We start from the raw sequence: 21,265 nt of genomic DNA, 5'->3' as shown, positions 1-21,265 counted from the left end.
TAATATAAAATTGGATACAGTATGTGACATAATAAGGCCTTGAATACTTGTGCTTTATTCTGTTAAGACAAAGAAGGAAAATTATATTCACACAGGTACATGTCTCTCTCTCTCTCTCTTTTTTTTTTGGGGGGGGGGGGGGGCCAGGCAATGAGGGTTAAAATGACTTGCCCAGGGTCACACAGCTAGCAAATGTCAAGTGTCTGAGCCCTGATTTGAACTCCTCTTGAATCTAGGGCCAGTGCTTTATCCACTGCGCCACCTAGCTGCCCCCTACATGTCTCTTAATAAAATATAATAATAATAACATTTTACAGGGTTTTACATTTGTTATCTCATTTTATCCTGAGATACCTGCGAGGTTGGTATTATTATTATCCTCATTAGACAGTTGAGGAAACTGAGATAAAGAAAGGTTGACTTGTACAGATCTCAGAGCTGGTGAGTCTCCACAACAGGATTTTAACTTGGGCTTTCCTAATTCTATGTCCAACACTCCATCCAACATATCACCTCACTTCCTTAAGGGTACGGAGTGGCTTACTGTGTGGTCACAGCACCTAGCATGTAGGCACTTAATAAATACTTGCTGATTGATTGACTAAAGCCCTAAAGCTTCCTTATAATTCCCCTTTCTTTCCTCCTACCTGCCTCAAAAGTATAATGCCCTTCCCAGATTCTACCTACATTTTCTTGTCTCTTTTCCTACTGCTTACCTTTCTTCAAAGCACCAAAGGTCCAAAGCATTTCTCAATCTCTCTCCTTTCACCGAGCAGTAAAGTGCCCTGAACAATGATGCCATCATATTCTGGTCTCTCCCTCTACTCCCTTAAATTATCTCCACTTTTTTGTAGGCTGTAGTTTAAAGGACTTGGGGAAGAAAAGGTATAATCTCAAAGTTTTTTAGCATGGGTGGCAATTTTTGGTGAGTTGGAAAATGCATCTTTAGGTAGAATCTTGTCTTACCTTCTTTGTTTTTCTATACTGTAACCCCCTTTCTAGGTGTCGAATATCGAGGTACTCTGGATTTTGAGTGTTAAGGTCAACAACAATGTCTGCCCATCTAGAGTCAAGAAGAAAATTCAGGAGTTTGTTTTTGTTTTTTAAAAAGAACTAGAATAAAATTTTAATGAATATTTTTCATCTAGGCAAACTGCTACAACATTAATGGTTATTACAATACAAACTCTTTAAGGGAAGAATATTTCATTTTTGTCTTTTTATTTGAGTGTCTTTAGCAAATATTTAATAAATGTGAGATCACACATTTAGAGTTGGAAGGGACCTTAGTTGACATCTTGTCTAACCTCATCATTTTACATGTGAGGAAATTGAGGCACAGAGAAGTTAAGTGAAATGACCAAGATTACTAAAGAAGTGACAAAGATGAGATTAAAAACCATGTTCCCTGACTCCAATTCCAGCACTCCTTAATCTATAGCAAAATGACTACAAAAATATTGGTTGAACTGAATGAGCTTTACCATGCTAATACTTCATTTTTCAAATTATTTTTTTACCATTACATGACATAACATAGCTATAAGCAATATTCTTTATAACAATACGTGTTGTTTTTTTAATCCAAAATTCTAGGTCAATAATTGAGTTTAAAATAATATTGCATAGTACATACACATAATGATATTGACAGTGATATCAGGCTGATGCACAAAAACTGTATATTTTCCTTTGGTTGCAGGCAGGCCCAGATAAAGAATTAAAATGTAAGTCAACAGTACCTCAACTTACTTTTTACAGTGAATGGTAGGATGTTTTCTACTTGGCTCCCCAATTAAGATCCAATATTCTACTTCTTGCTGCAACAAGTGACTCCTGCTAAATACAAAATACATTCAGAATAAACTCAGGTCACAATATGCACCAATGCCTTAATCAAAGTGAAGGTTTTGGGTTCCCTTCAGAGTTCTGCATTAACTATAACAAGATGATAATTTGGTTCCAATGGAAAAATATATATACTAATACAGTAGGCACTAAAAGTTGGGAAAACTGTAAGAACTTAGGCATTGTAAAATTTCTGACAATTACTAAAAAAAATGGGGCATAACATTTAGTCTCATCTCATGCTTCCAATGAATGGGACTAGGAGAGTTGATGTACACCAACTCTCAGACTCTGGAAGGAGAGAAAATGTTATATTCACTTTTTTGGATTATATACCAAAGACTACTGCAAGTTTCACAAAGTGCTACAGAAGTAATAGCTCTTAAAAAGCAAGGGGTCAAAAGGGAATTCACAGTTCACAATGAAAGAGGTTCTCTGGAATAAAGTAAAATTAATTATAAGATATCATTGAAACAATGGAAACCCCATTTCAGTATTTCTTTAATGATGAAAATGCCTTCCAACAACACACTTCATTGCTGGAAACTTCCTACTAAAGGAAAAATAGGCAACAAAGGAATTTGTTCTAGGATATGAATTTCCTTCCTGCCTCACCTTCATTAGATACTTCCCATTGAGAAGTGAACTGTGACTCTCTGCTGCTGCTCTTGAGAAGAGATGCTGTCCTCAGGAGAATATTTTGATAATGAAAGATATATGTGGTTCTGGCTATGTTCCCCAAGATATGTTATTCCCAACTAAGCAGACCACTTTACTGGTTCTTCCATCAGCCAGGTCTAGGACCTATTTTCTGTTTACTTCCAGTCATTACCAACAACCCTAGAGAGTTCAGATTATCCCAGGGGCAGCTAGGTGGCACAGTGGATAAAGCACCATCCCTGGATTCAGGAGGACCCAAGTTCAAATACGGTCTCACACACTTGACACTTAATAGCTGTGTGACCCTGGGCAAATCACTTTAACCCTCATTGCTCCACCAAAAAAAAAAAAAAAGAGTTCAGATTATCCCTTAGGAACCTTCTATAACCAAGATGAATTTATTCAGTTGGAGCTATTCCCAGAGGATTCCTTATTTATCAAGGATATTTGCCCTCTCCATCCTCATCCAAGATCCATAGCATGATATTTCACTGATACTTTTAACTATGCCAGCATATTACTTCAAGATATCATGAAGAATCCATTTCAATGAAGTTTAAACATAAGAACTAGGACTGAGATGCCTAAATTTTCTTTGCTAACAAACTCTCTGGATGTGGTTCCTGTGTCAAGTCTGATGCACTTTTTGTCTTTAAGTTTTCCAAAGATTCTTTCCAAGATTATTTTCTCCAATTAAGGTTTCAATCATATGTAAGAACAAACAAAATAAAACTGAAAAAATTTTAAACAGAATAAACAGAAATCAATGTGTCAACAAAAGACACACTTGCTATTGTTTTGAGTTCCTAGCAAAAGGAAGCTGTCCAAGACACCAAGACAATCCCAGACAACTAATGATACTATTCACCTCCAAAGAAAGAACTGATATTGATTGAACACAGACTGAAGCATGTTATTTTTCACTTTCTTTCATTTTTTCCTTTCATTCAAGTTTTCTTATAAAAATGACTAATATTACCATATTAGTTTTCCATTATTATTATTATTATTATTATTAGTTTTACATAATTGCACATGTATAACCCTTATCTGATTGCTTACTGCCTCAGGGAGGGAGGAGGGGAAGGAGGGAAAAATAGATAAAATGTGGAATTCAAAACTTTAAATAAAAATGTTTATTATTTTAAAAAAACATGAAGCTACACTCCCAGTTGCTATGGAACCAAACCAAAAAACAGATAGCTTCTGCAAAATAAAAATATTATCACCTTTAAAGAATTCCCATTGATAAAGCTTACCTGTAAGCTTTATTAGCTTTAATTGGTGTCGCTTCAAATCCAATTGGACAAAAGTAATGATTCTGGCAATGGTAAATGTAAGCCAGTGATTCATCTTTCAGTCCATGTGTTAATTTTGACAATGCCCCTGAAGCTACAAAGAGATAAATACCTGAGTCTCCAGAAAAATGAGTGACAACATTTTATAGAAATTTCTATAAGAAAATGTCATTTGGTACACAAAGAAAATTTCTAAATGCATTGGCAAAGGACAGGTTGCCAGAAGTTACACATTTAAGCTTGCACTTCAGAAAAAAAAGTATTTCAATCAAGATAACTTTATAATTTTAAACTGAAATTGTAATATACTAAATTCCTTGTTTCCCAACATATTTTGAGTAGAACACATTCTAACAGTCCATAAACTTTAATCATCAATTCTGTGCTTATTTCCCATAATTTACAAGTCAATCTAAATCTCATACATCAACAAACTCTTCTCAATATGCGAGCTCCTACTTGAAATAAAGAGAACTTATAAAATTTCTCAAGAGCTACAGATTGGAGGCAAATCTCTCATCTTCTAAGTGGTGACATAAAAAAGTCTCTTTAAGAAGATGGCTCATCTTTCTGGCAGGAGCAGCAGTAAGCTCATCTTCCCAACCTTTTTATTTGTATGTTTCTGACATTTATCTGTCAAGTAACATCAAGGTGTATTATGCCAAGAAAATAGTTCTTACAAGGCCTCAGAACTGAGACTTCCAACTGGAGTTCGATTAACTTGTATTTCCAGTAAAAAAAAAAAAACTAAATTATTCATTAACCAAAAAGTCCATTAAGGCAGAAATACTAACAATAACTGAAATGGATGATGATAAGCTTCCAAGTCAGAATAGTAATAAGGTTGACAGTTAATTGATTTTGTGGCTGCTAAAATAGCTAAAGATAGCTAAGAAAAGCCTATTTAATGACTGCAGCACAGAACTAAGGAAACAAGGAATGCTTACCTAAGGTCCTCAGCAATACACAGACTTTCTGCCCTCTTATGCCTTCAAATAATTTTCCAAGAATAGCCCCTTCTATAGGCCTATATTAATAAGTATAAATTCCACCAAGTGCATCACTATATTATACAAGGTCTCTCCTACAAATTTGTTTATTTCATAATTACAATGGTTAAGGAGGCCTTCTGTATTAATGACAAGGTTCGCCAAATGCCCCTATTTGAAGATGATGTCACACTTGTATAGAATACTAAAAACCCCAATTAAATTCACAGTAAATCTAAAGAGATTTAACTATTCACACCACAAAAACGCAATGTTTAAAAAAATACATTGCCCACATTATGATATGTAGTTATACAAGTTGGCCATTAAGTTAGTTCACTTACATCTGAATACTCATATATTATCATATCTATTTACCTATATGCACATATACACACTATTCCTACAACTGGACAATAAACTGGGTTTAGAATTGAATAGGTTGATAAATCAGGATAGACAGCATTTGGGAATGTTCACAGTATTTTCAATGTTCCCAAACTGCTCTCTGCAACAAAAACCCATCTCTTTTATGAGATATTACAAATAATTGAACACCAAAATCCTGAGAGAGTCCAAAATGCAGATGACTCAAACGATAAGATACAGGACAAGTTTAAATAAACTCTAATATGTTAGCTATGATGCTTTGCTTGCATAAGAGGAATAGAATAAAAGATATAATTGAAGATATGTAAGAGCAATAAAAAGGCAGACGAGTAAGGTACGGAGAATAAGAAACAGGTTGACAAATAGTCTAAGTGTTATATTGGTGCCCCTCAAAATATAAAAAGAATCTGAGTAATACCACCAATGCATTAGGTTGATTGCCTTTGTAGGACTCATGAAAATTTTTACATAAAAATTGCTCATATGCAAAACGAGGTGTGGAATAGCCGCTATCTAGATTGGTAGAGGGAGTTTCCACATCAATGAAATCATGGACTCAGCAAAATACCAAAGCAAAACCTTTTTATAAATTTTATTTGAAGTCCCAAAATATAAAAATTAACACATTATAGTAATATAAATGAAAATGCACACAAGAACTAAAATATATCTAATATAACATGTAAGAAATTCAATGTTCTATTTTCTATAATTGGTATCCACTATAGAAAAATTGCAAGTTATTGAGAAAATATAAAGAATGACTTTTGGCAACTGTCTAATTCATAAATAATTTAAATATGTAAGAATTAAAGAAACTTGTACACCCAATATTCGAAGATGTAATGAAAGAATCAAATAGAGTAATAGCTTATTTACTCGACATCTATGGAAAAGGACATACAATGTGGGAAAGGAGAATGATAACAGAAATAGGTTAAGTCTGGTGAGAGCTGACTGTGGGAAAGGGGAAGGGTGAAGGGCAAACAGGAAGGAAGAAGGGAAAGATGATAAGTATTTTTTTAAATGGGGGAATAAATCATATTCAGTCAAAATTGACTTAACTAAAGGGTATATGAAAACATTCTTAAATGATACAATAAAGACATAAATGGATAAATAAATCCATTCTAAACAAGTATAAATAAAAAATACTAACAATATTAAGAGCATTAACACTCTCAGGACAAAATCATTTTTCAAATATATGTATGCTCAGTATTGTCTTCAAAAAGTGCTATTATTTCCCTATTACTATCAAGGAAACCACCATGCTCTGAGTAACCTTCAGGATCATTCTTAATTTCTTTTTCTTCTTTACCCCATATATCCAATATTTTGACAAATTTTATAGTTTCTACCTTCACTATGCCTCTAATATATTGTCCCTGCTCTCTCCTTCTCACTGAATTGCAGTGGCTACTTATTACCTCCAGGATCGAAAAGAAACTCCCCTAACATTTAAAAGTCATCTTAACATGATCCTTTCCTACCTTTCCAGTCATCTTACACATTCCTCTCCTCCATTCACACTATGATTCAGCTATTCCAGCCTTCTTAAAAGTTCCTTCAACGAGACACTTAATTTCCTATGGCCATGCCATTGCATAGGATTACTCCTATGCCTATGATGTTCTGCCTCCTCACCTCTACTGCTTTATTTCTCTGGCTTCCTTCAAGATTCAGTTCAAATCCCATTTTATGTAGAAGCCTTTCCAGTTTCCCCTCCCCCAAGTAGTGACTGTTGCTTTAAGATTCCCTTCCTCCTTTTCAGTATAGACCTTATCTATAACTAGTTATTTCCATGTTTATTAGAACATGTGCTCTTCAAAGACAGAAACTACAGGGTTTGATTTGCTTTGATTTTGCCCTTTTTTGTATCACCAGTTCACAGTATATATAATGCCTGGCATTTAATAAATGCTTGACTGTTAAATATAAGCAGTGGCCTTTCTATAACAATGTATTCTAAACACATACATTAAAGCTAACATTTATATAGTGCCTACTATGTGCCAGATGCTTTACAATTATTATCTCATTTCATCCTCACAACAACCCTAGGAGGCAAACACTAATATCCCCATTTTACAGATGAGTAAACTGAGGCAAACAGAGATTAAACGACTTGCCCAGGATCACACAACTAGAGTAAGTATTCCTGACTTTAGGCCCAGTGCTCTATCCATTACACCACCTAGCTGCCTCAAGAATTTTAGCATTGGAAGGTAATTTTGAGTTCACCTCCGATCTAATTCATTCCTCATCTGTAAAATCAAGATAATAATGGCACACTTTGTATCTAAGAGGATTGTTGAGAAAAAAGCACTTTGTAAATCTTTACAATACTCTATGTGATCCAATTCAATCCAATAAGCATTTATTAAATCCCTACTGGTTGGTTGGTGGTTATCCTTCATTCTTGAAGAGAATCAAAATGACACCACTATGTTGGGGTCAAGTTACAGGGTATCTGACTGTGGCTGATCAGACCAATATGAGCTCAGAATGTTCTATCACAGGTTGAGCACAAATAAAGATGACTTTGTGTATCTCATGGTTTTTTTGAGCCACTTCAATTCTGCTTTGCTCACAGAGCACGGCACCTTCTCTGATGAGGGCACACCATGCTGGGCAGTCCTTCACCAGCATCTCCCATGTCACAAATCAATTCCAAAGTTCTTCCTAGGTCCCTATTATGTACAAAGTACCAAAATAGATAGTAAGATACAAAGATAGAACAAAAAGCAGTGTCTGCCCTTAAGGAGCTTACATTCTATCAGGGAGATACAACATGTAAACAAAAAACCTATTTCTGGCCATTGGAAGACAAGAGAGCACTTATGACCAAAGGCATCAAGAAAGCCTTTCCATAAGATGACAGGAGATAATTTTAGAATGAAGGGAGAGCTTGTGGAAGGTAGAGATTAGGAGGGAAGGCATTCAAGAAACTAAAGACAGCCTATGCACAAAGTCACAAGGGCAAGAGGTGGAATGACAAATATGAAGGGAATTGTAAGAATATTTGCCTAGAATGCTGAGTTCTGAAAGAGGAGAGTAGAATAATGTGAAATTAGCCTGGAAAGGTAGGTTGAAGTCAGGCTTTAAATGCCAAGCTGAGGAAATTGTATTTTATCCTAAAGGGAGTAGGGAGTCACTGAAGGTTCTTGAGCTGGGGAATGACATGATCAAACCTAATCTTTAAGAAGCACAATAGAGCTGAGTTTTTATTTTACAGATAAAGAAACTGAAGCCAAGAGAGGTTAAATGCTTGACCAGGGTGCTTTGTAAATTATAAAGTACAATATAAGATATTATTATCAAAAATGAAATAAATTACAATACAACCTATGTTCCATGCTTTCCCACATGTGCACTTTTGTTTTGTGCCTGAAATGCCCTCAAACCTTCCATCTTAACCACTTATAATCCACATCATCCTTTAAGGCCTACCTCAAATGTCATCTTGCTACATGAAGCCTTTTAAGGTTTCACATAGCCCCCAAATTTCCCTTGTCAAATTGCTAGAGTACTTTGTTTGGACATTTTTTATTCATTTACCAGGAACCATTTTACATCATAGCCATTTGTATACATGTTAAATACCCCAACTAGACTGAAAGCTTTATGAGAGCAGGGATGGTGTCATTTATCATCTTATTTCTTCAAGTGTCTATATATAAGTAGATAGTTAATACTTCTGTTAAAATTTAATAACATCAGAGGAATATAACATTTACTGTGCTGTTCTTTTAGATTATTTAATGATTCACTTGTGTTAGTAGAACAAGGAAATGCTACAGTTCAGCTGCCTCTGTACTTCTGCCATAAAGCCCTACTACATGCTAATATAGTTCAAATACACTATCATTCAAGACAATTCTTCAGTTTATGGAAAAAAAGAATAGTTGTACCTAGGAAAGAGAAAATATCTCCATAAAAACAGAAGGATTTTCTATATACTTCAGTTCTGTTACTGCTAGTAGAGGTGCTAGAAGGCAGGAATAAGGTTGAATGCTTTATGTCTAAATCATTCATATCAAACTCCTGTAAGGAATTAATTGTGCTTTGTGGTTTTTATAACCCTATCTTTGTTTCATTATGGTCAGAATTTAAAAAATGTAAGCTTGAAAAGCCTAAGAGAAGATAGGTGTGTACTTTGGGAAATAATTGAACAAACAAGAGGAACTCTGACCACCGGGAACATTTATTGAAACTAAGTAACTAGACCTCCTCTAATAGCTTCCCCACACCCACATGAGTCTGGCCAGATTATAATGGGGACAGCCCATGTGGGTGTGCTGAGCCAATTAGAGACTCAGCATGGCCAAGAACCGCCCCTCCCCTTCCTGTGGGAGAGACACTTAGATACAGTTTGAGGCAGTTAGAGGAGGAGGGAGAGAGGGAGTTTTTAGGAGGAGAGTGTTCTGAGGGAAATGGGGGAAGGAAGGCAGCCAGTTAGAGGAGTTGCTGGTCTTTGACCTTCAGATAAAAACAAAAAAGACTGCAAGTAAATTCTCCTTAGAGCTACAGATTTTGGGTGTTGGTGAGTTTGTGTTTTTGAGGCAAAGATAGCTCTTTGGAGCTGGCTGGACTGGAGACAGTTTCAGGGTGCCTGGGGCCTTTTTACCCCAGAGATTTAGATTCCCTAACTCTATTAACCTCACTTGTGTTTTGAACTTGTTCCCATTAATAAACCTGTTTTGTTTTTTGAAAGAGGCTGTCTCCTTTCTTACCACAATACGACGGTGAGCCACCCACTTAACTCTTCCCATACTAAATTTGGCCCTTACGCTCCATTGGTATACACTAGCATTAACTAGGAAATAGACTTCTTTACATTCGCTAAGCAACCACTAATCAAGTTCTCAAATCATAAAAATGGTCTATCCATTAAGACTGAACTGTTGGGCTGCATCCTGATTTTTTATGCAGTTGTTAGTCAACAAGCATTTATTAAACATCTACTATGTTGCAGGTATGGTGCTAAGCTCAGAAGGACTGATTCTTCTACTTGATCTAGGAAGATACTGGGAAAAAAAGATGGGGGAGGAGGAAAGATGGAATAAACTGTTGTATAAATCCAGGTTCAAATTTTCTAATGTTCTTTTTACCATCAAGAGTATTGTCAGATTCAAGATACCCAGGCTTGTAACCTTGGGCTCATCCTAAACTCCTCACTCTCTCTCTCACCACCTCCGTATCCAATTTGTTGTCAAATCTTGTAGATTCTATCTTCAAACCATCTCTTCATATATACATACATACACATACACATACACACACACACACACACACACACACACATATCTCTCTCTGCTCAGAGCCATAATTCTGGTACCAGTCCTCATCACCTTTTTCCTAGTTGAACTTCTAGTTGACCTCTGTTCCTCAATCCTCTCCCCACTCCAAGTGATCTTCCACTTAGCCATCAAAGTGATCTTCCTAAAGAACAGATCTGACCATGTCATTCCCCTTCATTAATCTCTTGAAATTCCCTATTACCTCATGAACTACTATAAAGATCTCTGTTTGGCTTTTAAAACCTTTAAAAACATGACCTCTTCTTAACCCTTCCAGTCATCTCACACCTTACTCCCCACCATGAACTCTATAATCTAGTGACTCTGGCCTCCATTTCCCAACTCTGTGTACTTTTCACAGGCTCTCCCTGCTTCATCTCCACTACCTAAATTCCCTGGCTTCCTTCAAGTCACAGCTATAATCCCCTTGAGGCAAATGAGGACTATGACATCAGACGTGTTATTGATTAGTGACCAGGTTAGCATGGTTAGTGAATAGAGTCCTGGATTTGGAGTCAGGGAGACCTGAGTTTATACTACACCTCTTATTCCTTCTTATGTGACCCTGAGCAATTTCTCTGAGATTCAGTTTCTTTATCTGTAAAATGAGAGAATTCGACTCTATGTCCTCTGAGTTCCCTTCAATCTATGATCAAAATGAAACCTAGAGAAGACCTTAGCTTACAAAGGCCATGATCTCCAGCTGTATCCAAAGCCATCACCATCTGTCTGGACCTGTGTCCTGCCACTGGACTCTGATGACTCTGGAAGACAGAGTGAGGCTGATGCACATTTTTGCTTCAGTTAAATCCAATTCCCTTGAAAGTCAAGACGTCACCCTCCTGATATCATTGGTCCTCTTTGAGAACAAAGGACAAACAGCAACAAATCTATGATCCTCTCAGAACTTACTAAGAATTATGACCAAAATAGATATAAGGAGAAATAAGTAGAGAAAGATGTTTGATTCCCACATTTTTAAATTGACAAAAAAATTCAGAGTAGCAAAGTTGAACACATTATACAATACTAAATGATATCAACTTGCTAGAGTTTGCAATTAGTTCCTAGAAAGAAATGAAGTACTAATTTCCAGAAAATTTTTAAGTCAATCAAGTATTCAGATCATAAAAGTATCTTTCACTGATACATTTCTGACAAAAATAGCACTGACTAGAATCAGAAGACTTTGGTTCAAATCTTGCCTCTGACACTTTCCTTTGTGACCTGGATCACTACTTTACCTCCATAAGCTTCAGTTTCCTCTTCTATAAATTGAGAGCATTAGCTTCATGGCCCATAGGGTGCCTCTCTTCCAGATTTAGATTTATAATCCTATAATCTGTTGTGAAAGCAATTCAAGTGAATGGTTTTGTTGAAGACTTAAAAGATATTATATATTTGTGGGTATATATAATATAGTATATATAAAACATATCACATATGTTAGTATAATATCTGTATACAACATATGCATATTATATATACATCTGTGTACATAATATATAATATCTAATATCCTTTTAAGTCTTCAACAAAACCATCCATCTAAATATACCTTATAAATTTGTATATATTTTGTATATATTATATATAATACACACACACATACATATATATCACACACACAGAGTGCATGGCACAGAGTATCTAATTCAATCTCTTTGCTTCACAGATGAGGAAACAGAAGCCTACTTAACCTTGTTTTGGAGTTGTTTTTTTGGTTTGTTTGTTGTTGTTTTTTTGCGGGGCAATTGGGGTTAAGTGACTTACCCAGGGTCACACAGCTAGTAAGTGTCAAGTATCTGAGGCCGGATTTGAACTCAGGCCCTCCTGAATCCAAGGCACGTGCTTTATCCACTGCACCACCTAGCTGCCCCCCTTGTATTTCTTTTAAATGAACTTATGTAGACTCTTTTTTGTTTTGTTTTGTTTTGTTTTGTTTTGTTTTGTGGGGCAATGGGGGCTAAGTGACTTGCCCAGGGTCACACAGCTGGTAAGTGTCAAGTGTCTGTGGCCAGATTTGAACTCAGGTACTCCTGAATCCAGGGCTGGTGCTTTATCCACTGCGCCACCTAGCTGCCCCCTTTATGTAGACTCTTAATCCAATTCTTTTCTAAGCACTCACAATTACTTTAATAAGTTATTTAAAATTCTGCCAATGATCAATACTAAAGTCACTGGGGTTTAGTTTCCAGAATCATTTCTTTTTGGAAAGATATCTCTCCCAGACTACATGCTTTCACAGGTGATTTTATCTACAAATTCTTTCAGTACCCTACAGTTTGTCTGGCTTAATACTTTGAACTTATTTAAAACAGCTTCCCTCCCTCCCCCTTTCTCTCTCCCTCCCCCTTTCTCTCTCCCTCCCCCTTTCTCTCTCCCTCCCTCCCTCCCCCTCTCCTCTCTCTCTCTCTCTCTCTCCTCTCTCTCTCTCTCCTCTCTCTCTCTCTCTCTCTCTCTCCCTCTCTCTCTCTCTCTCTCTCTCTCCCCCCTCCCTCCCTCCCTCCTTCTCTCCAGTGTCTTCTTTTTGATGTTTGTTCTACCCTTTCTATTTTGAAAGTCACTTTTCTTCAAAAAGAAGACAAGAACAAAATGCCTTCTGTCATAACATGTCACATAATAATTTTTAAAAGTCCATCTGTTCACAATCTACTAACTCCATAAACACTGAGACTTTCCTTCCCTTGTTTTTTTATTCTAAGCAAAATTTTTAACGGAAAATTGCTATTTGCTTTAACATTTTTTCTCAAATCTAAGCTCCCTCTGAGCTTTAGCATTCTTTACACTATTCTCTAAATGTGTGCCATTCCTGCACTACCTGCACTGCTCTTGGCTGTGTTCCAGTCCTAGCTTTAATTCATGTCCTCCTTAAGACTGAATGTAGAGGTCTCTATGCGAGGCCATATCAGCCTCCTTAGCTGAACACCCTTGTGTCTTCCACATTAGTACAGCTGAGACTAGGGACAGACAAACAGGCAATCATCTAAGGTGTAATATATAAAGAGTACAATTAAGGACACAGATTAATACTACATTTTCTAAATTAACCTACTTTTAATGCTAGAAAGTGCTGCCCTATGTAAATAAGTATTTATTTTGTGGTAGGTTATCACTTGTACTAATATGAATGTTCAAAGCCTTTGTGTATAGGAGGTGTGATTTTCAGACTTTGATCCAGATGCCCAAATGCTTTGTGCCAGCTCTGTTCATTAGTATTATTCAAGTAGTTACTCAAAATTTAATTTTTTCATAATCATTTACCTCTTGAAATATTTGTTCATTAAGGAATGTCACATCTAACTTTTCTGAGAATATTCTTCAATCAACTTTCCTAAAGTTTGAGCATAGCACTTACATTGTCCAGTGCTCTTTCTTGACTTTGATAAGTTTCAAGATGGAAAATGCTTCTGTTTGCTTTTAAAGATGTCTTGAGCAGGACACAAAAGTTTTTAAATTTAAAACACAGTAGTATTCAACAGAATTGGCCTGGTTGAATCATAAAGTATTTTTTGTTTATGCTAAATGTATTCAAATGGGGAAGGAAGAATATCCATTTAACTAAAACTATCCAATTTTTTGCCTAAAATACAGAATTATTTCATTGACTAGAAATCGAGTAATTTAGGCTAAAGCAAAAAGATACAATTATTTCTAAATATGCCATAATATTATTTATATATTTTTTTCATTTCAAAGCATTTTATGTTTCAATCAATCTATGACATGGGGAGCATATGTTATCTATATTTTGAAGACAGTATAGATGCATTAAAGGATTTGTTCAAGGTGTTCCAATTAAATCAAAGGGAACTAAAATTAGATCTTGCTACCCACTATTATTTTCTTTCTAAAATATGATTTTTCTTTCATGAAATAGAAAATATTTTACTGGTAGATAATTTATATTATATACATACACACATACATGTATAATATAGATGTGTGTATATAATTATATATATATACACATATATAAAAATACACACACATATAAAACACTACACGTAAATCTATACAAATTGGCCTCTGTCCAGGATCGACCGATGGAAAGACACATACATATATATTATATGTATATGTGTATATATATATATATATATATATGGGGGGGTGTATATATATGTATATAGAGAGAGGTATATGTATGTATACACACATCTAAATTAGATGTGTTTAAAACCATGGACACATTTTGGCAATGAATATGAAGCTCTGTGCCAAAAAAATTTTTTAAAAACAACAAAGTAGGTATAGGAATGAAACTGTTTCTGGGGACATTGGAGCTGAGAGGAAAGAAAATGCACTTTCTGAACCAACTCTTAAACTAATCAGACCTAAAAATTTCACTCTGAAGACCTGAGTGCTAACATAGCCAAATGTAAATCAATATTTCTTGAGCACCAATCTATGGCCCAATACTTCTCTAACAAGTATTAAGGAGGAGGAAGCACAAGACTGGGGGGAAGAACAGAGAAAAAAAGCAAGGAAGAGAAGATAACAAACAAATGAGAGACATTTTTATAACACAGATAGTAGCAAAATAGTACTACATGCTTTGCAATTAAATGAGAAAAGTTTGGTGTTAAAGTGTTTCCAAGCTCTCTGAATGCAACTTTACAAGAAAAGGAATTGGTGAGAAAATGGTACTAGACATCAAGAAGGCAAACTAATGAATCAGGAAACCTAAAGAAAGTCACAAATGTGGAACAAGTTGTACTATCTTTTAGGAAATCAAAATTAATTAAATAGGAACTGGCATGCCTTTTCAAGAGTACACAAAAAACAAGAAATGCTGAGGAGGAAGAAGTATACAATGGAAATGAAAAAGCAAAGAAAACAAAAAACCACAAGATATTAAAACTTCTATGAAGAAAGGGCAACAACTGAAAAGGGAAAACAAGTCTTTTTTTTTCTTTTTATCCACTTTTAACAGGGAAACAGAAAAAAATGGAAATTCAGGTTTTTGCCCACTGCCCAGGGGAAAAAAAAAAAAGATGGTAATTATTAGGAAAGGAGGAAGCAGATAGATAGACTGGGGATAATTTTAAACATATAAATGTCAGTAGAACCAAGAGACATGCATCCTAAAGTGTTAAGGGAATTTGCTAATAAACTTACCGAACCATAAATATTTATTTTTGAAAAGTCATGAAGAACTGGGGAGGTACCAGAATATTGGAAAAAAGCAAATGCAGTACTGATCTTCAAAAGAGGAAGAGAAGTGATCCTGGAAGTTACCATCCAGTAAGTCTAACGTCAATCCCTATTAAAATAATGGAATAGAATCTTAGAGTTGGAATGGACCTTCAGAGGTCATACACATTTCAGAGAAAAACTTTGGAATTTTAGAATTTTGCTTCCTAAACTTTCTCTGATCCAGAACCCTTCTATCATTTCATTACATCCTAAGGATTGTCCCTTTCCCCAAAAATATGGCACCTAATGAAATGTTTACATCTGACTTCTCTCTTTCCTCATAATTCATCCAAGCTATGTTTCTTTACTTTTACAATATCAGAATATACACTGTCACTTGAGATCCCTTCAGATGTCCCATGATGCTGTCAAACTTGATGCAACATCAGTCAGTCCATTTCTTCCCAATTCTGTTCACTTAACCCTACAGTTCTTCCCTACCTCTTGAATTGTGCCTGCTTCTGCTATCCAAAATAGTAAAGTATGGGTAAAAATCTCTTAGTCAGAGGTGGCTGCAGCTAGGCAAGTGTGACAGAGAACAATTCAGAAGTAGTCCTCCCTTTTTCCACTGATACACGCTTAGCTCTGATGACAACATTAGAAGTCTATCAGTGGGGGCAGCTTGGTGGCACAGTGGATAAAGCACTGGCCCTGGATTCAGGAAGACCTGAGTTCAAATCCGGCCTCATACACTTACACTTACTAGCTGTGTGACCCTGGGCAAGTCACATAACCCTCATTGCCCCGCAAAAAAAAAAAAAAAGTCTATCAGTGTACCAGATATCTTTTAATTCTTTGCCTACTGAGGAAATCTCTTGTTAAGGAACAAAAGATAGGGGTAAAAGGGACAATATATGGGGGAAAGAAAAAGAAAATTACATGTACAGATAGAAGGGAAAAGATAAAAAGATAGGAGGGAAGATAGTCTCAAACCCCACACCATCTCTCTATAACAGAGCTCATTAAAGATAGATTTCTGGTCTCAAGGGAGTTGCAAAATATGTCACAGAGCTTAATGTATATTCTGTAGATGCCCTATATCACACCTTCTGACCCATTCCTCAGTAAGTGTCTTCACCTGACCAGCATTTGGTCTGGAAAGAATGTGGAACACCAAAAACCAAAAAGACAGCCATTGGTTAGCTGGTAAGCACTGATTTCAGACATACTATATTGTCAATGATGAACAATACTAAATATGATTCTTCTATTCCTTTGCAAGAGGCAATGTGGGCTGAGGTCAGCCATTTAAGGATGCTAAAAATGTGTTTATGAAGAATCATCTGCATATTTTGGGTTTCTAAGTGACATTGGTGGCTGATTAATTTTAGAAGGGGTGTTAGCAGGATAACTACACAGTTTTATAATTCCCTTTAACTGAGGTATATTTTCTATAAGCTATGGAATTCATAGTTAATGGAGAGTTTATATTAAAAGTATGTTGGAGGATAGAGCAGCAGCCCTGGATTCAGGAGTACCTGAGTTCAAATCCAGCCTCAGACACTTAACACTTACTAGCTGTGTGACTCTGGGCAAGTCACTTAACCCCAATTGCCTCACTAAAAAAAAAAAAGTATGTTGGGGCAGCTAGGTGGCGCAGTGGATAGAGCACCAGCCCTGGAGTCAGGAGTACCTGAGATAAAAACCGGCCTCAGACACCTAACACTTACTAGCTGTGTGACGCTGGGCAAATCACTTAACCCCAATTGCGTCACTAAAAAAAAAAAAAATTTAAAGTATGTCAAAAATTATTTCATATTTAAGTGACATTACCCCCATAAAAGTTATTACTGTGCTATCACATGATCTGAAAATTATAATAGTGAGCTAAGTTTATGATAATGGCAACAATTGAAAATGAAAAGATTACTATAATTTTCTGCATATTGCTGGTATATGTGAATTCCAAAGTAAGCTTTCACCACTAAAAATTAAAGTGTTATTCCTGATAACAAATATCTCTAAACATATACATAAACACATGTTCTTTGAAAATGTCATCTAGTTACATAGAAAGTCCTAAGTCAAAAACACACTAGTGAATTCAACCAAAACTAAACTTTTAAAAAATCAGTGAAAACCATATGTATGTGTATGTGCATTTATTTTTTAAATGATAGACATGTTGGTTAGAAAAGACATACTTTTAAAATTCAAAATGGTAGGCAGGTTAGGGTAGAGGGCAGAAAACACAGGATAATTGTGGACAATAAAGTAAATGTGCAGACACATGGATAATCTGGACCACATATGAAGAGGTATAAGTTTTCTATCTGCATGATCAGTTTTTCTGCTTGCCTGAAATGACCAGAAGAGTATATCAAAACAACAAAAAAAGATGCATTTTTACGTAGCCGTGTCAGAAAATAGGACAAATTTATATTATGTCTATCACCAAATATTCTTAATAGTATTAATATTATTCTACTATCTATAGCATACTAACATTTAAATGTTTTATGCTGCTTCCTTAAAAAATGCAGTTAGATAGTATTTGGTTTCTAGAATAAAAGTCGCATTGGTCACATTGAACAGAATTAAATCAAGTTAAATGCTGAAGGGTCATAAAGAGTACTACACAACTGAAAAACTAATGAACAACAACAACAAACACTGATATCTGCTGAAGACAGAAGGAAAAAAGAATGGGAACTTCACAGAACTTTCTGATTCTAGAAAAATAGTAGCAACATGAGAATAAAATAATAACAAAATTCTTCTATAGGCACGAAAGGTCACGAATCTTAAAGGAAATGATGAAAAACACTAGGAATGAAGTGGGTTACCAGACAGTACCAGATCTAGTGACACTATAAAACAATGACTACCAAAATTATTTTGCATTGGAAAAAAAAGTTTCTCAATTAAACAGATTAGATAATCAAGACCCACCACATTAGCCTAGTTTTTGATAAGTACAGCCACATTAACATTGAGAAAAAGATTTCCTATTTGACCAAGACTGCATGGAGAGACTGAAAAACAGTTTAAATTAATCATATGCAATTTATCACAAACTGCAAATGCATACACAACCTAAATATAAAAGGTCATGTCATAAAAAAATAGCAGAGAATGAAAGGATAGACATATCTAAGGGGGAAATTCTTAACTAAAAAATGGATAGAGATGATCAAAGAAGAAAAATCAACAACTTTGTAAAAATTCAGTAATTTTTGCACAAAATCAATTCAGTTAGAACAGAAATTAGCAGGAGAAATATCTCTGCTGAAAGTGAGAAGCAAGACATATATGGAATCAATATAAATATATGAGAGTAAGAACTATCTGGCAAAGATGAATTGTTAAAGAATATGAGAGTTATCAAAAGAAGCAATATAAGTTATCAAACAAAAATGTTTCAAATCACTAATAAGAAGAGAACTGAGATTAGCATCAAAATGTATTAGATAAATAGCTGGCCTTGGATTCAGCAGACCTGAGTTCAAGTCCCACCTTTGACACAGTATAGCTGTGTGAGCCTGGATGAAAAAGAAAGATGTAAATTCAAACAACTCTAAGGCTTTTTTACTCCATACCCTTCAGATCAGCAAAGGACAAAAGTGGCTTCAGGAAGACAGGAACATTATTTGAGCTGTCAGTACAGCTAGCTATAAATTTGAACAAGTAGTGTGGGAGATCATTTTATTCTAATACCCACAGCTAGCATTTATCGGGGCCTTAAAATTTTCAAAGCTCTTTACATGTTATCTTAATTGATCCTCTCACCAATCCTATGAAATGAGTACCACTATTATTCCTCTTTTACAGATGAAAAAACAGACTGAGAAAGGTTAAGTAATTTGCTCAGGTCACAGAGCCAATAAAGTTCTGAGGCAGGATTTAAATTCAGGTCTCCCTGCCTCCAAGTCCAATACTCTATTCACTGTTCCTTCCAGCTGCCCAACATAAATAATACTCTAACAGAAAATAAAACATACATACTCTGACAAGTGATACAACTACTAGTCATATACCGCAAGGGGGTTAAAGACAGAAAGAAAGGTATATACAAAAAATGGATTTTTTTGTATTTCCAAACTACCTTAACGATTAAACAAATCATGGTCAATGAATGCAATGGAATATCATCATGCTGTAAGACATGGCAAATGTGAAGAAATCAGAGTGACTCTGGAAGACTTCTTGAACTTGTGCAGAGTGAAATAAGAAGCAGAAGAACAATGTACACCATGAGCACAATAATGAAAAAGAAAAGCAAAACTGAAAGACTTCCGAACTCACATCCATGGAGTGATTAATTATGATTTCACTAGAATGTTGACAAAGCATGCCTTCTGTCTCTCTCACCAAAGAGTGGTAGAACTTTAGTTGTGACATAGAGCACACATTTTCAGACACAGCCAAGATAATAATGTGTTTGCTTTACTATGTTTATTTGTCATAAGGGACCTCTCTATTGAGTGGGAGAAGTCAGAGGCAAGTGAAAATGATAAAAGAAAGAGCATCCAAAAAAAATAGCCAAAAAATTAATATTTTTAAATGACCCAAATTATGGAAGTCTGTGATGTAAAAATATTTTTTCTATGCTATGAACAGAACAGAATGGAATAATATCGTAAAAGACCACTCCAGAGAATGAAAGTGAAGTTAGTAAGCTGAGTTTATGGTACATCAGTCCTTGCAATTCCACCAATGAACTGTGACGGGGGTGTGGGAGAGGGGGATGTTGTGGAGAGGAGTGGAGGATTTGGAATAAAGTGATAATCTGGGAGCAACCATGGACGAAGAAGTGTTTCTAAGAATTAATAACCAGGGGCAGCTAGGTGGCGCAGTGGATAGAGCACCGGCCCTGGAGTCAGGAGTTCCTGAGTTCAAATCCGGCCTCAGACACTTAACACTTACTTGCTATGTGACCCTGGGCAAGTCACTTAACCCCCATTGCCTCACTTAAAAAAAAAAAAAAAAGAATTAATAACCAATGTAGTACTACAAACTTCTTTTATATAACTCTAAGGTCATTTATCAAACAGAAGGTGAAATTATGAGCATTCCAGTGATATAGATCTACTAGAGAGCATTCTAAATAAATCAACAGCAATCTCTTACTCCCAGGGAGCTATGACTAAACTATATATGGCTATCGCACAGATAAGGAAGGACTTGGTAAGCTATCTAAAAATAGTTAGAAACAGGAAACATCAAATGTATTGCTTATAGTGAATATAAAAGGAAATAAAATTAGGTATGAACAGAAGGAAAAAAAAGATTAGTTTTAACTAGGTGTTTCTAGAGTGAAATTTATTTATCTACAAAACTGTGTTCTAAGGGAAAATATATATATAAAGGATACAAACCTAGAATAAGTTTACCCATAATCACCTACATTTGAACTCTAAAATATCTTCCTTTTTTCCTTTTAGTCCATAAAATTAATGTGAAAAAATTACTGAAAATATTTTAAACACTATATTTTGGCTTGTGGTACATATTAATTTTAGAATAAAGGTATGGTAGCACACAATATCAAACATTTATGATGATGAATGTAAATTCCAGGGGCAGCTAGGTGGTGCAGTGGATAAAGCACTGGCCTTGGATTCCAGAGTACCTGAGT

The 21,265-nt window shown here is 35.5% G+C and overlaps 1 protein-coding gene across 3 annotated transcripts in view; it reads right to left on the bottom strand.

The window, feature by feature from the left end:
* The window catches only part of BIVM (basic, immunoglobulin-like variable motif containing), a 40,221-nt gene that overhangs the window by 2,328 nt on the left and 16,628 nt on the right, over positions 1–21,265 (bottom strand). For 2 of the 3 annotated variants that reach the window (XM_043993146.1, XM_043993147.1), the window contains exons 7-9: positions 3,768–3,900; positions 1,753–1,839; positions 967–1,063 (exon numbers count right to left, since the gene is read on the bottom strand). In XM_043993146.1, the coding sequence (XP_043849081.1) occupies positions 967–1,063; positions 1,753–1,839; positions 3,768–3,900 (317 nt within the window). The remainder of the gene's footprint in view (positions 1–966; positions 1,064–1,752; positions 1,840–3,767; positions 3,901–21,265) is intronic. The other variant, XM_043993148.1, reaches the window with a different exon arrangement.

The sequence above is a fragment of the Dromiciops gliroides genome, chromosome 3 (assembly GCF_019393635.1).
Source record: "Dromiciops gliroides isolate mDroGli1 chromosome 3, mDroGli1.pri, whole genome shotgun sequence".
NCBI classification, from domain to species: Eukaryota; Metazoa; Chordata; class Mammalia; order Microbiotheria; family Microbiotheriidae; genus Dromiciops; species Dromiciops gliroides.
Note: the sequence above shows the minus strand (reverse complement) of the source record. Positions and strands in the feature narration are given on the sequence as shown.